We start from the raw sequence: 18,802 nt of genomic DNA, 5'->3' as shown, positions 1-18,802 counted from the left end.
TTTCAAAAATGGGATGGATACAAAGGTAATTTCCCTTTACCAAAAATTTTGTCAATGGAAGAATTAGAAGGCAGAGTACAGTTGAACACCGAAAATTGTCTCTTCAGCCTCTGTGGAATGTCATTGCGACCTCCCCCAGGGTGGATCATGGCAGCCAAAAACTGAATGTCCACAATGTTGGTAAATTCACCAGGTTTTTCCAGGTTATACAGTCCTTTCTGTTCCATCAGTTGCCTAAGTATCTCATTAGTGACCTGTAAAATAACCAGGTTTTATATAACAGAATATTATACATACAACTGAATGAAATAAAAAACATACTTATATATTTGAAAGACCTAACAAAGAGTATAACATTATTTTGTCCCCTAACCCTCTGTTTATTTGCTGCAGGATAAAAATGCACTGATAGAAATAAGCACATTTGGTAATATCTATGGATAAAAATTGTGGGAGCAGAGGCATACTCTAGTTGAGAACTAATCATTCATACTACAATTTATTCTCACTTGTATGCTGCATGATTTCCATTAGTGTTGGAAAAACTTCTCCCTTTTAGCACAAAATTTCCAGTTTGTTCTAATCAAGCTCAAACTAATGCATCTTTGCATGTTTCAAATATTTAAAAAATATTTAAGTTTCCTATGTAACGGACACAAGCATGGTTTTCAAGCTGAAAACATAGAATTACTTCCATATGAAAGAGTGCAAGATCGTTTTCTTTAGCCATAAATGGATATGCTACATTTCTGTTTGACAAGCTGAAAACACTCCACAGAGTGTACATCCTACAGCTATACTTCTATAGAAATTCTAACATGAGTTTCCAAAGCAATATACTTCAGAACAACCTTGCACATAAAGATTACCTCCATTTTATCTAAAGCAGAGAACACACTTCTTACCTCTCAGGTTTCACAGTATTTTAATTATTGCCCATAATGTCAGTTTGCTATCACAGTTTATGTGCCAAAGAGAACTTATTTTTAATTATAAAATGAATGCTGTTAAAACACATTATTAAAATTATACAGACGTGTTTTAAGGAGTACTTAAGCTGCTTCTTGCAGTCAGCATATTTATTCTCAATTAATTCCTGACAAAGTAATGTAGATGGGTTCTTTAAAAAAACTGTTTAAAATTAAAGTACTACATATCAAATTTACCCCCTTCTGAATGATTGAGAAGCCAATTTTACAGTATAGCGAGAAAAGAAAAAAAAACTTTTTTCTGCTTTTACAAACTAACCTGATCTCCCCATTCATTGATTATGGGCATGTTCACATCATCAATGAAGACTGTCATCTTTTTGCCTGCAGGTGGACCGTAAGTTGTGCCCATGCGTTTATCCACATAACTTTCTATTGTACGCTGTTAGAAAGCAATTAGCAGCATAGTTACAAAGAGCACTTCACTTCATACATTATTCAATCACTTAAACATATTGATGGATCTGTTACATAGAATTTTACTAAGTGAGGTTTAGGCAAGGCATCTGCTGGAGATAGTTGCACTAGTTCAACTAGAATGTCTGAAATCCCAAGCTACACAGCACTAGGCTGAGGCTGATGTCTACAGTAGAAAAACATGCCTAACAGTTTCATAAATCTGAATAAGTTTCAAACTTTTCTTTCATTTTATTCATTTATCAGCAAAACTGATGATTGCTAGCAATAAAGATTAAATTGAAGATGAAATTCTGGAAGACCTTTCCAGCAGGTATCAGTGTACTTCATAAAAGCATCCATTGATAATTGAACATACATAAATATACTTGATAATTTTGCCCAATAGTAGACTTACCACTACTGTTCTTCTCATCATCTCTCCATTTCTCTGTTCTTCTTAAGGTCCAGTTTTTATTTACTCTATACCAAGTGAAAGCTGACTTAACCATTCATAGTTTATCTTCAGTGTAAACCTAAATATCTGCATTCTTACAGTATGCCTAGGCTCCTGTCTTCTGACACAAGTGGTATCAGTTAGACCAAGATTTTAAGAAGTTAAAGTAATTTTAAAACATGTGTCGCAACAGAATGTTTTGATCTAGATTGTTAACAGAAATTGACTTAGTCTAGCATATCTATTTCAGATGTCCTGATCATCAGACTGTCATCTATCGTCAATTTAATCTACATATATTTTATAAAAATACGTTGCTTTTTGTTTATAGCCCAATAAATAGAAGGAAAGATCCTAGGAAATTTAGACCAAAATTACATTACAGTATATTATATAACATGTTAGTAGTTTCTGCTAGGCTATAGAGGCAGATGATAGGTGATTCATCAAGCTTATAGACAGCACTTACAGCCCAGTGCTTTGGCCTGGCATACCAGACTGCATTGAAAATATTTCCCAAATATATTGCCAGGAGGTTAAAGACACTTGAAATAATTCCAATTAGTTTGGTAGAAATTTGGACAGACAATACAGTTCAGAAGTTAAGCATTCATAGTTTTTTGTAGAGCAGCTGCACTGCATGTGCTACTTTTTTAATACGTAATTGAAATGACTGAAAGCTAAATTGCGGACAGCACACTTTTAATGACAGATTGTTGTGGGTAGCACTTATTTTACCCATAGTGTTTAGTGAAGTCTAACAGATCTTCCCAGTTAGTGAGAACTGATATATTTGAGACAAAACATAACATATGATGAAGAAAATAATATGCATGGTATTGTAGAAGTTCAAGAATAGCTCAATAACTACTGAAAAAGTTGAAAGGAACAATTTATTTACAGAAGTCTTAAATCATGTGTTAGGACACTTGGATCATTTGAACAGGTGCTTTTTTATTGTTCAGAATCACTTCCAGAAGCATCCTCCTGGCAAATTATCAGAACATTTTCTGAATCCAGCCATCTTGTATGAGAAGATTAATCACTACTATACCTGGAAAATTAATGGGGTCGTTGCAGATGAAAAATTCAAACTCTTAGTCATGTGGCTTTCAGGGTTATATTTTGACATAAAACCTTTGACAATAACAGTCTTTGCAGTTCCTTGCTCACCAATTAGTAGGACAGCCTAGACAAAGACAGCGTTGAAATAAAATGAAACACAAGAGCTGTGTGTCTTGGCAAAGGCTCAGCAATCCCATTTATCTTTTAAACAGAAAAGAAACTAGAAAAGTTATGTAAAGTGAATTCTTAACAAGAGACATGTAGAAGTAAAATAGTTAACGTCTCATAGATTTTTGCTGGCCTGTTAAAAATATTTGCAGTTAATGGTCATGACAATCAGCACAATCAAACTAACAAGAGAAGGAGTTAATTACTTGAAAAAGGGTTTAATCATCTAGAGACTCAGTATCTGTAAAATTTCAATTGTTTGTGTGACACAGTTTTGGTGATGAATAGGGTTGCATAACCTAAAACTACATAAATTCTGTAACTGCCCCATGCAGGCAGAGTTCAATCAACAGAGTCTGATATGAGCCTCCTGACCTATGTGCTTCTCCCTCTCTCATCCATACATGAAAATACCGGTTCTGTTCTGACCTGATCTTAGCTGTAATTACAGTTATTTCCACTACAGAAAGAAGGAGTGAGGGGAAGACAAAAAAGTCTGGAAGCAGTGACTATGCAAGAGTTCAAGTATATTTGCATGAATGTGGCTTCTGGAAACACCATTTCATATCTAAAAAAAATTAAGTTCTTCGTTTTCAATAACATATTATTTCACTGCTAATCTAAAACTTCTATCCTGTGTACTGTTGGCACTGCTTTGATATGAAATACAGAAAAAGTACCTTGCCCTGTTTTGCTATGGTTTCAATAAGGAAATCCATTCTCACATTGTCAACATTAGGCACAAGAATTGAGCCATACTCTGGTGTACCACTACTGGGATATACATACTCTTCAACGTGTGTATTCCAGTGCATCCATGTACCTAATAAGAAAGAAATTAAGTTAATGTTTTAGAAATACAAGGCATCGTTGCTTCCTTTATTGTCAATTGAGTTGACTCATCTGTCTGTGCTTCTGTCTCATGTACAGCAGTCCCTCTCTGTGTATTCAGACTAAAATTTATAGAATCATATAATCATAGTATCCCTCAAGTTGTATCTAAGAGGCTTACTCCTCCTTCCTACGTAAATTATGACAAAGACAAGGATTATCGGGTTTTGTTCACTTGACAATTCATCACCACAAAGTCCATGCAGCTTTTTGTAGCAATATATCCACATTCTGACTTCTCACTGGCAACAGTGAAAAAGTTGAACACATACCACCGGTAAAGTATAGCTGTAAAACAAAGCTTGCTAAGGGACACAAAAGAAGGTAAGCTACAAAATACTTCTGAAGTAATTCTCTAAAAAGAGCACAGTTTAAAAATACATTTTAAATTTTACCCCATATCACCCTGCTGAGTTACTAACCATCAGATGCCACATAATAATCAAACATAGTATCTTCACTGCCTTCTGGGATACAGGGAAGATCAAGCTTTACTGTTGCATGGTTTCGAAGCCAGTATTCCATTTTGCATCTGTCCTCCAGCTCTAGCAATGCTCCTACACTCCACATGAGAGAGAAGATGTACAGCCTTTCCAAGTACTTTGGAGTCAGTTCCCCACCTTGCTCCTGAAGGATTGAGTTAGGTTTTAATTTTCAGCAGCCTGAAAACTCCACTTGATAATCATTAGTTACATCAGGGTAGAAGTCTTCAGTTGTATTTAGAGATGTCTTCAATGATCAGACAGAGTCAATATAAACTGATAACAAATCATCCAAAAATAAAAACAGGAAAACTGCCAATGCATGCTCCATGTGCTTAATGTAAACCAGTACTTAACATCAAGTCCAAATGTGAGATTGTGAGAGAAGTTACGTCCCAGCTATTACTTTCTAAAGAAATAGAATATATTCCTTACTAACCTGCATATCCGTTGACATTTCAAGTCATCAAAGAATCCCTCTCAACAAAACTTTTTACTTAAAATTATCTCCAATACATTAAGTATAGGTAAAAACATTCACGCTACCTACCTTAGGCAGGATAAGGCCCTGAAGCATATTAATGCTCTGCATAATCACAAAGGCTTCCAACATCTCAGTCTTGCAGTGCAGAGACTGAATGCTGAAGTGGTACAAGTCTGGGAATGTTGAAGAATACAGCTGACGTAGAATTTCAGCCTCTTGCAAGGAACATCTTTTCAAAAATCCCTGTTGCAAAGCGCATCAAGAGAACAAATTGAGTTCCAAATGCAAGTCTCAGAAAGTTCAAGTATAGTAATTCAAAAGGTTCAGGAAGCATGCAGTGTTGATTTCTTGGGGGGAGAGTGGGAGTATGGGGATTGGGGTAATTAGCAGAAGGTCAAATTTTACCCAAGTATGCATAATTCCTACTAGATGTTAAAGATTAAGAGAACTGAAGAGAAAAAGCTGTGTTCAACAGTACAAAAATCGTTCTTTTCAAATATTTTTTAATCGCAACAGCTGTGAAAGGTATTCAAAAACTCTGCAAAGAAACTATATAATATGTATTGAACACAAATTTGATTTATTCTGCTCATTATGTCTAATATGGATAGAGGGAAACCCAAAAGATCTGGCAGATGTACAAAACAAGTCAGGCTATCGGGGGGAGGTCTGCTGGTGAGTGTAGCATTTTTATTGTGTATCTCGGTATCTGTAATGGTGGATAAACAAAACCTAAGTAAAACTACCCATTTCTTAAGATCATGGAACAAGATTTATTCTTTGGTGCCTTTAATTCAAAGTAATAACATGATTCTTGGAGTTACCTTGAAGTTTTCTCTCATCTGCATGGAAGAATACTTCTCATTTATGTCCCATAAATTTATTTCCTATATAAAAGACAATCACCAGCAAAAACACTTGCAGATTCTTCCCCAAACCTCAAAATAAAATTTGGAACAAACTGAAATAAAATAAATTTGCTTTAAACAGAGGAAGCTTTTCTTTTGTGAGAGTAGTTAAAAATGGAACTGGAGCTCCTGGAGTCTCTAGCTCAAAACTCAACAGGACACAGACCTCTGCAGCCCCCTCTAGGCTGACTTGACTAAGGTTGTATTCAACAACATTATCTCTAGAGGCCCCTTCCAAGCTCAACTGTATTGTGCTTCTATGATTTTTTCTACTACCGTAATAATATTTTAAAATTCTTCTTTTACTTCCCAAAGTAAATAAACTTTGGGACTGATTACAAATAGGTATATATATGAAGAACCTTTCTAGAAATGCATAGGTAGAAGAGAAAGTGATAAAAATTAAAAGGCAGATGTACTTAAAACAGATATCCAAAATTCACTGATTGTTCAAAAAATATTAGGGGTAAGTAGAAAAGCTGATGAGATGCTTTTGCTTCGGAGAAGGTTGATGAGTAATGGATCAAATACCTCTGATCACTTTGCAAAATCTGCTTAAGAAGCACATTACACAAGAACAGCAACAGGAAAAGTTTGAGAACTATTTCACTGAACTTGTAAGTTGCATATATCATAATAGTGCATCCCAGTAGGCAGCTATATTTAGTTGTTTGAAAATGGTAAGGATTGAAAATATAAATGTATACAACAACTTCCTGAGTTATCCATATTTTTCTTTAATTATTTTTTAAAGTTCTTCTGAAATATCAACAAATACTATGTTTCATTCAGCATCTGAGAATTAACAAGGTTAACATCTACCCTGACCTGTTGGAATATGTAGAATATTGAATTACAAAATAGATTTAAAGGGACGCATGATGACAAGCCGTCAATATATTTTATTTATGAAGTAAGACCAAACAAACAAACAAACAAAAAAAATCCTATTGGATCAAGTTATAAATAGCTATAGGCTGAAATTTTAGAGCCAATTTTTTCAAGGGGGAAAGGAAGGGAAGTCGGAAAGGTTACTTCATTGTGAAATTAACATAATTTGGTTTATGTTATCCAAAATTGAAAAAAAAAAAAGGTTTTTCTTTATACTGCTGCTATCACCAAAATATACTAAAATCATAAGGTTATGGATTAAGAAAAACTAGTTTCATACAACACTTGAACACAAATAAATTTAGCCTGCATCTCACTTTAAAGTGAGAAGGTAAATCATGAGTGATAATGCAAAATAAAATGGTTTTTTTTCTGCTGACTTTGCAGCTGAATCTTTAGCACAATTTAAATATCCAAGAAGTGGTTGTCTGCAAACTAAGCAATGCAAGGAGGCAGAGCTGTGAGAGCCTAACATCAGTAGGCCCTATGCAGTTTTGTAAGCACAGAAAGGAACAACACAAGTGGAATCTCAGGGGTGCCACTGTCCTAGATGAATAATTTACACTTACACTTTCCCAAGTATCCAAATTTGTTTAAAAAAAATTTTAAGAGTAAAACTTCGCAGTAACATACATAAGGCACTTGTGTTGACTGCATGTATTTGCATTGATAAAACTGAAGTTTTACCAGCCAATTTTTTTAGGAAAGTTGTTAAGCACTTTTTTCATAATAAGAATACAAATATTTTGGACTTGGCAAAGGAACTTATCAAATGAATTAGCAATGATTCTCGAGTGTTGCAGAGGCCTGTGACTGAACAGACAGTTCCATGTGATTTAACATCATTCTAAAAAGAAAGAGCTTTAAACACTGCTAGAAAAACATCGTATCAGCCCTCTGCAGCAACCCTTAGTTCTTCACAAGCAGCAAACCTCCAACTTTGCAACAAGTAAACAGGACATGGGTGCTTCCAACACAGGCCTGAAGAAAAAAAATCAGAAACCAACTTTTTTTTTTAACTGCTATTGTCTCTATTGTTTTCTTAAAATGGAAGAACACTGGACTTAAGTGCTGAAAGCTTTGTTGAAATATATTACTGTGGAGCATTAGGTAGATTCTTGGTAACTCTCATACTTCATCTTTACCAAGATTTTTGCTACATGAAAAAAAAGTAGTATGCTCAAGTCTCCGAATTTGTCACTCACTATATTGTTACAAGCATTCTGTCAAGATTAGGATATATTTTTACTGGATCTTGGAAGATGAAAGATGACATAGAAAAAAAAGACTCTATAAATCACTGATATTTCAATATGTTATATGCTGGTTTTTGACTCCAAAACACACCTAAAATATGTTCTGTTTTTCTGAATTATTCATTCCATGCCAGAGAGACAGTAACTACTGCCTGGATCTTCAGATACTTCGCTTCTAGGAGTGTTAACAGACAACCAAGTAACAACATCAATTTAAAAATTATGTGCTTTGATGCTGCATTGACTTTATTTCTGGTTCTAAATCCCAACTGCAATAAATTTTAAGAAATATCAAGAGGATTTATATTTTCTTGAGGTTTCAAATTCCCCAAATCAACTTGTTTACTCTTTTTTCCTCCTTGGTCTGAAGCTGTACTATGGACTGCCAGGTAGTTAGTATTTTAACAACCGACCTTCAATTGCATAAAATACTTTTAATTACAAATTTATCCCAAAGCAAAATAGCTGTGTTTTTAAAAGTGTAGTATGTTACCTATGTTCCTTAAAAAATTATTCACTCTTGTATAAACTACCAGAAACATTGCTATTTTAAGTACTGACCTAGAAGTTATACAGAAAAAAAGGTATTTCATAGTAAAAGGCGCAAAAATAGGTCCTAAAGAAACACCAGTGAAGAGCTGAATAAGTAACCAGTAAAACTTTCAATACAAACACAAACACTTAGCTCTTGTACCTCAAGAATAGGACTCCAGCTGAGAACTGATGAACTCATGAACACCATCCCATTTCTTGAAACTGTTGCTGGAGAAGCATTATCAATATTATGAGGCTCAAAGACTATTTTGCAATTTGGCACCATAGGTATCCGATCACCGTTTGCTAGTGTTAGAGTTCTGTTGTCATCCAGGACAGAATTAAGGTTCTCAATCCAAATAGCATCAACTGGACCATCAAGAACTATCCAGATGTGGTCACCTATAATCCAACATAACAGATAAAAAGGCCTATGGATGAAGTGCTAGCTTTTTTCAAGGACCAGTTTCTTATGTCTGCAAACAAATTTTTACCTAATTCTGAGTTTAGGCACAAAGCTATGATCTCAGCTTTTAATACAATTACCACTTCCATCACTCAGTTTCAATTGGGTACTTCATTTTATCCCCTATTGATAATAATTATCCATTCTTCAGTATATAAATTGCCATCAGCATAAGTCACGTTTTTAATACTCTGAAAGTTTCATGAATCCAGTCTTCAAGACACTAATAAATTAGGTTTATTTCAAGTTACATAAAACAACATAAAGAAGATAACAACTATAGATATATTCAAATTCAAACACCATTTATTTCAAACGAGTTTTATGAATGTAGAGAAGTTAAATGAACGCTTGAAAAATCCCTCTTTCAAATACTATGCATTCTTCTCATTTGTTCTGCTCCCAAACTTGATCCAGTTTCCTTTCAAGTTTTTCCATCACTTTCCATTTGGTAACAGAAATGTATTTTAAAGCCTGCCTCTCTTTCCTAGGAGGGCCTGGCTCTGTTCTGCTTGCCTCACTTTCGTACTGAGCAACAGATCCTGGCTGGAAAGAGATCTCATCTCTGCTTCTGGCTGCCCACCCCTTAGGGAGCAGACAGTCCCCCTGTGCATTGCTAGACAGCTCTTTAGTCAGAGATGGTCCATCTGCCTTCAGAATCAGTCCTTATTGTGAAGGCCTAGGTGGCTTGGAGCATTGCTATCATTGAACCAAAGAGATATGAAACAGATTATAAACTTTTTATATGTAGAGGGTTTTTATAGCTACAGTTCAGGCATCTCAAGCATGAGGTGGTCTGGACTCTGACTCATAAAGAGATATTACAGAACCCTTACAGAGTAAATCTGAGGAAGCCATGTGAATGTGCTAATATATACTTCATCTTGAGGGAAAAGATTAAAAAATCAATAGTTAATGTTATGCTACATTCTCAAGGGTGCTACATTTCTAGATTTGAAACAAGCCTACCAAAACTAAATTGAAAAGTATTTTCTATTTTGAAAGTGTCTGTATTTTTGAAGAGTATGAATTTTAGCATGAAAGTAGTGCAATACGTGTTAGCATTTCACTTTTTCTTTTAAGACATAATGATAAGATCGCATATCAATTTTCAGACAAAAAAGAGAATCCATCTCTCATCAAACTATCAAGGCTATTCTTTTAGTTAATATAGCAGTCTAAGAATATATTTCAGCATAATTTTAGGCAGAATTTGGTTGCCTAAATAGAATTATCTGGTGCCATTTGAGAAGGATTATGCACACTGTATGTGCAAGGCTAGCTGGTATGACAAAACTGATGAGATTTATTTCCTTTTAATAAGGCTACTGGAGGACAGGTAGAAATCCTGACAGTACCAAAATTTTTTATAGGATAGCAGTACTGGGGGAACTGACTTTTACCTTCTACTTTTCTTCCACACCAGGGCCTAATATTCAAAAGAGAGAATTCAGTAAATGCAGTGAAATAGCGTTTGTTACACTACATAGTTTGAACACAAAGCATTTAGAATAGAGACTGTAAAAGGGACAGAAGTTCTTCCAGCAATTTCCCAATGCTTCCATGTAAAAAAAAAAAAAAAAAAAAAAAATTCCTGCTAGTGTGCTTTATAAAGATGTCCTGAAGCTTGGGGTTTTTTCTTGTATTGCTTTGAATGGAAGTCATTTTCATTATACCTGTATTGGGTGTGGCTGATCTGGAGTTCATTTCCCCACAGCAGCTCTTACAGTGCTGTGCTCTGCACTGGTGGCTGGAAAGGTGTTGATAACACACCAGTGCTTTGGCTACTTCTGAGCAGCTCTGGCACAGCATCGGTGCTGTCTCTTAAAACTCCCCACATCAAGGGGCTGGGGGTGAGGAAGATCCTGGGAGGGGACACAACCAGGCCAGCTGATCCAAATTGACCAAAGGGGTATTCCATACCTTATGACATCAACTCAGATATAAAAGCTAAGGAGGAGGCAGGTGCAGCACTTGTTATTTACAGTGTTTGCCTTCTGGAGCAACTGCTATGTGTGCTGAAGCCCTGCTTCCCAGGAAGTGGCTGGACATTGTTTGCTGATCGGAAGTAGAGAACAAACCTTTCTTTTCTCTTTGCTTGTGCTCGCACAAACTTTCGCTTTTACTTTAGTAAACAGCCTTGTCTCAACGTGTGAGTTGTTTTCTGTTTATTTTCTCTCCCCTGTTCAGCTGGGAAAAGAAGTGGTAGTGAAACTTGGTGGGCACCTGGAGTCCAGCCAACTTCAACCCAGCACAATACCTTTCTTGGCTCTTAACGTTTTTCTCCAGAGCGCTGAAAATATTCCATCTGTCCAATCATTTGTTGCCACATCAAGGTGTCCAAACATTTGTGGAGCAGTTATAGCTTTAGGATTCATTCTCATTTCATGATGTGGCTGTCCACAATCTATGAAGGCAGATCACAATTAGTTTTGCATTTCTTTTCAGGTATAAGAGAACTTTGTCAAATTCAAAGTCATTACACCCAAATGTATGCTTTAATATGCATTCACAATTATAAGAACCTGCGTATATACTTGAAAAACTTCTCTTGCTATGCAAAATTCATTAATTGGAGACATCATAAAAAGTAGAATGAAGTTCTGGAACTTTCGAAAGTAAAATTCACATTTCATGGCTTCATTTGGAACAGAAGAGCAGCAAGATGACATTTATTCAAGGTTTAGTTTAATATTTTGAAGACTTATAAAAAATAGAGCTTTAAGATCTTTGATTTGGATGCACATTTTTAAAACCCAATGACTAAATACCAGACAGATGACTGATTGGAGGTTTGGGGTTTTTTGCCCTTCTGTGTGCTTGCATACATCTTAGAATAGGTAAAGTATATGATATTGGCATATTCCTGTGAATTCTCTTAGACAGATAAATTCTATCTAGCCATACCATGATCATATAACCTTTATTTCTATCTCATTAGCAACAGCTTAAAAACTGCTGTGCCAGACATCTTTAGAAAACCCAATATTAAAACTTAACCAGGAGCCAGTAGCAAGATGTTGACAGAAAGAGCTGAAAAAATTATTTTAAAATATATTCATTGTAATCATATTTCACTAACATGTAGTAGAAGCCTGACAAATCGTGTAGTTTAACATTTCATGAGGTTGTGTGAGAAGATCAGCTTTGTAAAAAGTATTGAGGTGGCTTTGTCTTGGTAGTAGTTCACATCTTGGTACTACAAAAAAGGATAGGAAAACACTGCAATGCAACTTTGTTCTTCCTTTTTTTCCTAAAGGGAACATTCATTTCCACTGCAATGTAGAGCTTACAGTGTTTCTTAAGCACAGTATAGTGCTGCATGTATGAGAGGCCTGCTGAACTATTTTTTACAGAAATTACCCATTTCTGGAAAATCATATAAGCAGCCTGTGAAATGGGGTAACACAACCTTACCTCAAATGAGATGTTTTTCTCCCCAGGATATGACCTTTTATTTTAATAAGATCAAACAGATATTCATCAACGAATATTTTTGTTTAGAAATACAGATGACAAAAAAACTACACACAGTCTTCAAGCCTCCAGCCAGGACACAAAATTAACACCCTTGAAGGCTTAATCACTGCCTAAACCAGGAATTTATGGTTATAAAACAAGTTATTTTATATTGCAAAGACCCTGTCTTGTGCATTGTGTTCAAAAATACCAAAGTACTTATGATTCGCAAAAGGTTTCAGCACTACCTCAGCAAAACCCAGGGGATGCTTTAATCACTTGTCTGAGCTGCCTGCCTAGACTGTATTCCTCTTTCTTAATGCTTCCAGAATAAGAACTTCTGATAAAAGTATGATAATATGGAAAAAAGGACATGAAGTATATGGCTTTGAATGTCAGACATTTTTATTTTTAAGCTTTTAAAAGATTCTACTAGAATAATTAGTATCTCAACACAAAAACTCACTCTTCCTGTAATATATTCTCACAGCGAAGCAATTGAGGTTTTCTGAGAAGAAACAATGGGGTTTAAAGTTTACAGTGTAACACTTCAATAACAGTTTACAATATAAGTACTAGCATACCTGTCATTGCTTTCATTAAGGTGTGGATGCAAGTAGTTTTTCCTGCACCACTAGGTCCTAGTGTCATCAATCCATGCCTTACTCTCTGGGTTTCAAAAAGCTGGATAACTTTCAGTTTCCAAGGAGGATGACAAATAAGGCCAGATTCCTCCACCTAAGAGACAGTGACAGAAAACCAAATTACTATTTTTTTAGAGTGCAAAATATATTTTGATGCCCTTAGGTAGATAGATATACATATATACAAATATAGATTGATAGATTGATATAGATATACCTTCAACAGATTGTTACACTCTTTGTAAAGGCTTTTTGTATAAAAAAAAAAACCAACCCTGTTGGAAAAAGAAGATATATTTGGTATTCAAATATGTATTCAGAAAATAAGGTAAACCAGCCTCTATATACATTATAATCTATCTATTAGATAGATCAATAATACATCTATTTTTTTATATATGTACACACAAGATATTCTTAAATTTGCCCTATTGAAATGTTACAAACATCTAATGGGAAATTAAATGGAAGAAATCTCTTTGTAGGTAAATCTTTTCTCAAGTTCATATTCCAGTTGTTAAGACTTTAGACAAATATTAAATCCTGGGTCACATGAGGCAAGTTCGTATACACGCATTTTTTCAAACTGGACCCCGGTAACCAGGACTCGAGAAAACCACAGGACACTATAATCCCAATTCTGTGACCTCCTGAAGAATGAGCTTAATAATAATATGTCAGTGGTAAAGATTTATGGAAAAGCTTACTCTTCCACTAAACAGTAAAATATAGTATTGCCAGCTGGATAGACTCCACAACAATAATTTTCTTAGATGTCACATCATGATAGTTATGCCACAGCACCACGGATCACAAGAAACATCACCTGTTTATCAATGGCTGCTTCAAGTTCAGGATAGCCGGCTTTATCAAGCTGAATATCTGGAAACAGATCTTCAATTAGACTCAGAAATAAGGGTTCATCTTCATCAATCTAGTGAAAATCAGGGGAAACAAAAATCCACACAGATTAAAACCTGTTCTATTTATTTTATCATCTTTAAAAAGAACAATCCCTAGGTCCTGAAGACCTAAAGAAATGCTTGAGAACATAAGGAACCATCTACAGTAATCCTCTAGGTGTTAAACACTAGAAGGACACAGCAGAAAGAGATCACGTGGTGCTTCTATTAGTCAAAATAAACCACTAACATGAAGACTGAATTTCTTATAGTAGATTTTAGCAATAACTTTTAGAAAATTGTCTGGTTTATTTGGTGTAAAAAAAAAAAACTAGTTAAGTATCACAGCAACAGAAGAGGTTTGTTAGCTCTTTAGATAGGTGAGATGGTACTCATTACTATGAATAATAGATTCTTTCAAAAGAGTGATTAAATACTTCAGGACAAAGTTTCTAAAGAAGTTGCTGCATAGCCATGTATTTTGTCACTTATTTCCAAAGGTAGCAGGGAAAATATGGAAGAAAATTCTGAACAATTCAAGGTTCAGCCCGGGTAGGAAGCCAAGCAACAGACAGCCGCTTGCTCACTCCTTCCTCAGGGGGAGGGGAGTCCACAGGGTACTATGAGAAATTTATCTCTATCCCAGCCAAAATGTTCCACTCAGAGAATGAAACATTTCCAAGCTAGCTTCAGTGTAAAGGTCACATACAATCTTCTAGTGATCACGTAGCTCCAAAATGCAGTTTAAATTATTCATCAGGCCCTCAGAACTTACTAGTTTAGACAGGTTCATATCTCTCAGCACACGCATGACAATGGTAGATTCAGTATCTGTGGGATTTGCTCTTTTTGCTGCTCCCAGTGTACGCAGCACAGATAATATATTCCGCAAGCCAAAATCATAATGCACCTAGAAGACAGGTAAAGAAAATATTCCCTAATTTAACAGGGATTAAACAACTCTTGTTTACTATTTAAGATATGGGTGGATATGTGGGAGAAGTGACACATGCTTCAATCCCTCCAAACATCCATCAACTATTCTTTGGCTGTATGACTATGGGTGACTTCACTCTCCCAGTCTGCTACCATCTATTAAAATCTAAGGTGTGACAGAAAAAAAATGTAATCATAAGTCATTGAATCAAGACAGGGCTCCCAAGGACTATTGAGAAATACTTTATCAGTATTATTTTGAATTCTCTGTGGCCGTTGGACACTGAGAAACATCTATACAAGCACAGGCAGCACAAACCAAATGCCTCTCAATACACTCTGTAAGACCAACAAAGGCTATATATAAAGCCTTTATTTGTCTCAGCCATCACCATTCATTAAAGCTAAATCTTAATAATAAGCAGTGTTCTGAATGAAAGCCCATTCTTGCACCGACAGCCTGCAGCAGGAGTTAATCTCCCAGGACAGCAGAGGGGTGCATTACTAAACTACAAGTGTCACTTAGCTTACTTAGTGAATGTGAACACGAACCTCTCCATTTTCCTCACGTGAATATTTTGTGACTTCATATATAGTTTTCCCCTAAAATAATCAGGTTCCATCATATGAATATAATCACCTGCTTTGACAGTTGTTCTTCACACAGCTTATACAGTGTAAAGAATTTCCTTGCCAACACAACATTAGCAATGAAACCACAACTAGCCAATTTAACACGAATTATGATTTGACGATCAGGAACCATCATAGCCACTGAACGGAAATTGATCTTCAAGTTTTCAGGAAGTTCTTGCCGTCCAGCATATCCCGGATTCTGGAGAGGAAAAACAGGTACTGAAGTTGAGTGCACTTTGCACAAACAGAATAATCAGCAAAGGAATATGCCATTTTGGTAGATAAAAATGATTCATTGGCTTTAAATCACATGTCAAAATGAATTGCCATACAGACTTGCCACCATATCTCTACAGAATTTTAGTCTCTTTTACATCCGTGAGATAAGAAAAATGTTCTACCTAAGCATTTCAAATCTGAGTTTGTCTTACAGGTCCTATTTTTACTGGCCACTTCTACCTATATCTCTATGACAATTTTTTTGTAATTGTAGCAAAAAGCATACTTTGGGGGCCAGAAATTGGCATGCAGAAGCAATCTGAAATTGAGATAACTTGTATTTATGGTGCTGCCTGCATTTGTTAATTGCATGTGCTTGATGTTATTGAAACAAGACCCCAAAAACTGTCTTTGCAGCAATGCTCAATGTTCTCAAACTATCAGTGAGTTAGTTCTAAGAACTGACTGACATAAGAGTTAGCAAGTACACTTAATATACCAAGTTAGACTGGATTATTGTACAATCATCACTGGCATATTAGAAACTTACTGAATACTTACCATAGTAAGAAAGATGCCAAATTCTGGGTTCATTTCCACATTGTCTCCATCAGTAAAAATGAACCTTTTTTTACGTTTCTTCTTACATGTTAACACAATGGCTATTTGCTGTGCAGCTACTGATAGCACTGGTAAATCAATACGATTGAATTCATCAAAGCAGCCCCAGGAGCCAGACTGAGCAAGGCCTTCAAAGAAAACAGCAACTAAGCATATGACCATTATGTTTTTAACACCTTTTTGGTACAATTCACAAGACAAAATTAGGTTAATCTACTTCAGGGGGGAAAAAAAAGTTTATTTTTGAGGGGTGGAAAAGGAAGAAAGAGGAGAATTTTAATTTTTTTCAAGTAAGAATATACAAGTTCTCAAAGTCCATAAGATTGTCTAGGTGTCAGACACTGAAATATTATAGTCTGTGAGTTAAACATTTTCTTAAAGGACTTTTAAACTGTATTACAAAAGCTGCAGAGAAGACTACCGCACCCTGGATGGGGCCCTCACTGAGGCCTGACACTGCTCGCTGATGAAGAGAAGATAAAGTAACAACTCAGGGCTGGGGACATTCACTGAGCACAGGCTTAACACCTCCAGGATGAGGACCACAGCCCCAGGGCTATCAGCTGCCAGGCTCGCACAGACCCTCGCACCAAGGCGTGGAGGGAGGAGAGGCTCTGGGTATCTGGGAAAAGCCTGTGCTCAGAGGTGCTGTGACTGCCCATCCTCCACTGTGCAGAGGAGCCCAGCTGAGGGGTCCTCACCAGGGGGGAGGAAGCTTATCCACAGCAGAAGGGGGTGACATGGCCCATCACAGGCGCCCCCCGCCAAGGGGTCCCCAGACCCTGCACCAGAGCACCAGAGATGATGCAACACACACTCAGTGTTGCAAGGGACAGTGTGTCCAGCTAGCCCCTGCAAGAGGGGCACATGGACGTTCCCACCTGGCCCACAGTGTGTATTAATCCATGGAATTCTGCACTCCTTGGTGTGTGGTGTGGTGGCGTGTGGCAGCGTGGCCACGGCAGCGACGGGTGACCCTCACCACCAGCAGACCGGATGGAGGGGAGCAACAAGACGTCGTTGGGACCCTCGGATGGGTGATCTGCTTCCACTTAACCCCTGTCACCTCTCCCTGTTCCCCATCCCCCACTCACACTTCTTTTTTCTGTTTCTTTCTCTGTTTCTTTTCTCTTCCCTTCTCTTTGCCTCTTTTACTATTAAATAAAATACATCCATTTTTTGGCAACAACACCTAACCTTGCTTGGTTTTAATCTCATTTCTGGGGACATTTTGAACCTTCTAAGTTCTTTCCGGTTTATGCTCAGAGACTTAGCTTGCTTTGCTTTCCTGGGTCTAAACCGGATCGTAACACTAGGATACTATGTTCTTTGGTTTCTTTTCCTTTTCTCATATCTTGAATGTTTTTCTGTCCCTCTTTACCCCCCAAGAAAAATTCCTGCAGTAATTCTATGAAAATATGACAGGTTGTCAATAACTTATGGCACATATTAAAATGAACAATACAGTTGCATTCACTGGAAAAGAAGTTGGAGGTCAGTCTGTACCAGAACTGCATTTTTCCTCAGATTTTTTAGGGAAAACAAAACAAAATCATAGATACAGTCACTAGCAAGAGTACAACGGTCAAGAATCTCCATTTGGTCTCTAATTTAACATCTGCCATGATATCAATTTCAGATGCCTAAAAAATGTCATCTACACCTTACTTCAGTGAGTTCTACCGACTGTTTTTAACCTATATAACACCATCCATGCATTTCCTTCTCATTCATTATCCTTCCATTTCTTATTTCCTGATAGGAACTTAAACATTTGAAGGAGACAAAATACTGACACTCATAACAAGATATTAATTACTTGCAGTTATTAAAAGGCTGAAACCATCTGCCAGTTATGCATCAACCTTGTTTTAAAAAGATGTCCTCTTAGCATTTGAAACTTTCATATAATTCATAAAAGCATATAATCTCAGGATATCCTGATTTATGAAGGACTCACAAGGATCAACAAGTACAAGCCCTGACTCCACAAACGCGTATCTAAAATTAAACCATATATATAAGATAGTTGTCTAAGCACTATATGGACACTAATAGGCTTGAGACACCAATGACTTCCTTAGCAAGTTTGTTCCAGTGCTTGACCACACTCTCAGTGAATAGATTGAATTTCACCTGATGCAGCTTCAAGCCATTCCCCCATGCCCTATTACCAGACACCAGAGACATCAGCATCTCCATCTCCACTCCCCCTCATGAGGAAGTTATTAACAGCTCCCTCCCCTCAGTCTCCCTTTCTCAAAGCAAAACAAACATAGTATATTCAGCTGTTCCTCTTAAGTCATGCCCTCTAGCTCTCACCATCTTTTTTGCTCTCATTTGGATACATTAAAGTATTTTTATATGCTGTTACATTGTTGACTCCAGAACTGCAAAG

At 36.5% G+C, this 18,802-nt stretch overlaps 1 protein-coding gene across 2 annotated transcripts in view; it reads right to left on the bottom strand.

Annotated features, from left to right (window-relative positions):
* The window catches only part of DNAH5 (dynein axonemal heavy chain 5), a 114,277-nt gene that overhangs the window by 45,475 nt on the left and 50,000 nt on the right, over window positions 1–18,802 (bottom strand). For both annotated transcript variants that reach the window (XM_042048834.1, XM_042048833.1), the window contains 13 exons: window positions 16,345–16,532; window positions 15,569–15,763; window positions 14,768–14,902; window positions 13,917–14,024; window positions 13,031–13,184; window positions 11,248–11,394; window positions 8,682–8,923; window positions 4,999–5,175; window positions 4,389–4,593; window positions 3,756–3,898; window positions 2,897–3,031; window positions 1,249–1,371; window positions 41–254 (listed from right to left, as the gene is read on the bottom strand). In XM_042048834.1, the coding sequence (XP_041904768.1) occupies window positions 41–254; window positions 1,249–1,371; window positions 2,897–3,031; window positions 3,756–3,898; window positions 4,389–4,593; window positions 4,999–5,175; window positions 8,682–8,923; window positions 11,248–11,394; window positions 13,031–13,184; window positions 13,917–14,024; window positions 14,768–14,902; window positions 15,569–15,763; window positions 16,345–16,532 (2,166 nt within the window). The remainder of the gene's footprint in view (window positions 1–40; window positions 255–1,248; window positions 1,372–2,896; window positions 3,032–3,755; window positions 3,899–4,388; window positions 4,594–4,998; window positions 5,176–8,681; window positions 8,924–11,247; window positions 11,395–13,030; window positions 13,185–13,916; window positions 14,025–14,767; window positions 14,903–15,568; window positions 15,764–16,344; window positions 16,533–18,802) is intronic.

The sequence above is a fragment of the Corvus kubaryi genome, unplaced genomic scaffold (assembly GCF_017639235.1).
Source record: "Corvus kubaryi isolate FWS band 111438036 unplaced genomic scaffold, C.kubaryi_AGA036_p1.0 68, whole genome shotgun sequence".
Classification (NCBI taxonomy): domain Eukaryota; kingdom Metazoa; phylum Chordata; class Aves; order Passeriformes; family Corvidae; genus Corvus; species Corvus kubaryi.
This window is presented reverse-complemented; position numbering and strand designations above follow the sequence as displayed.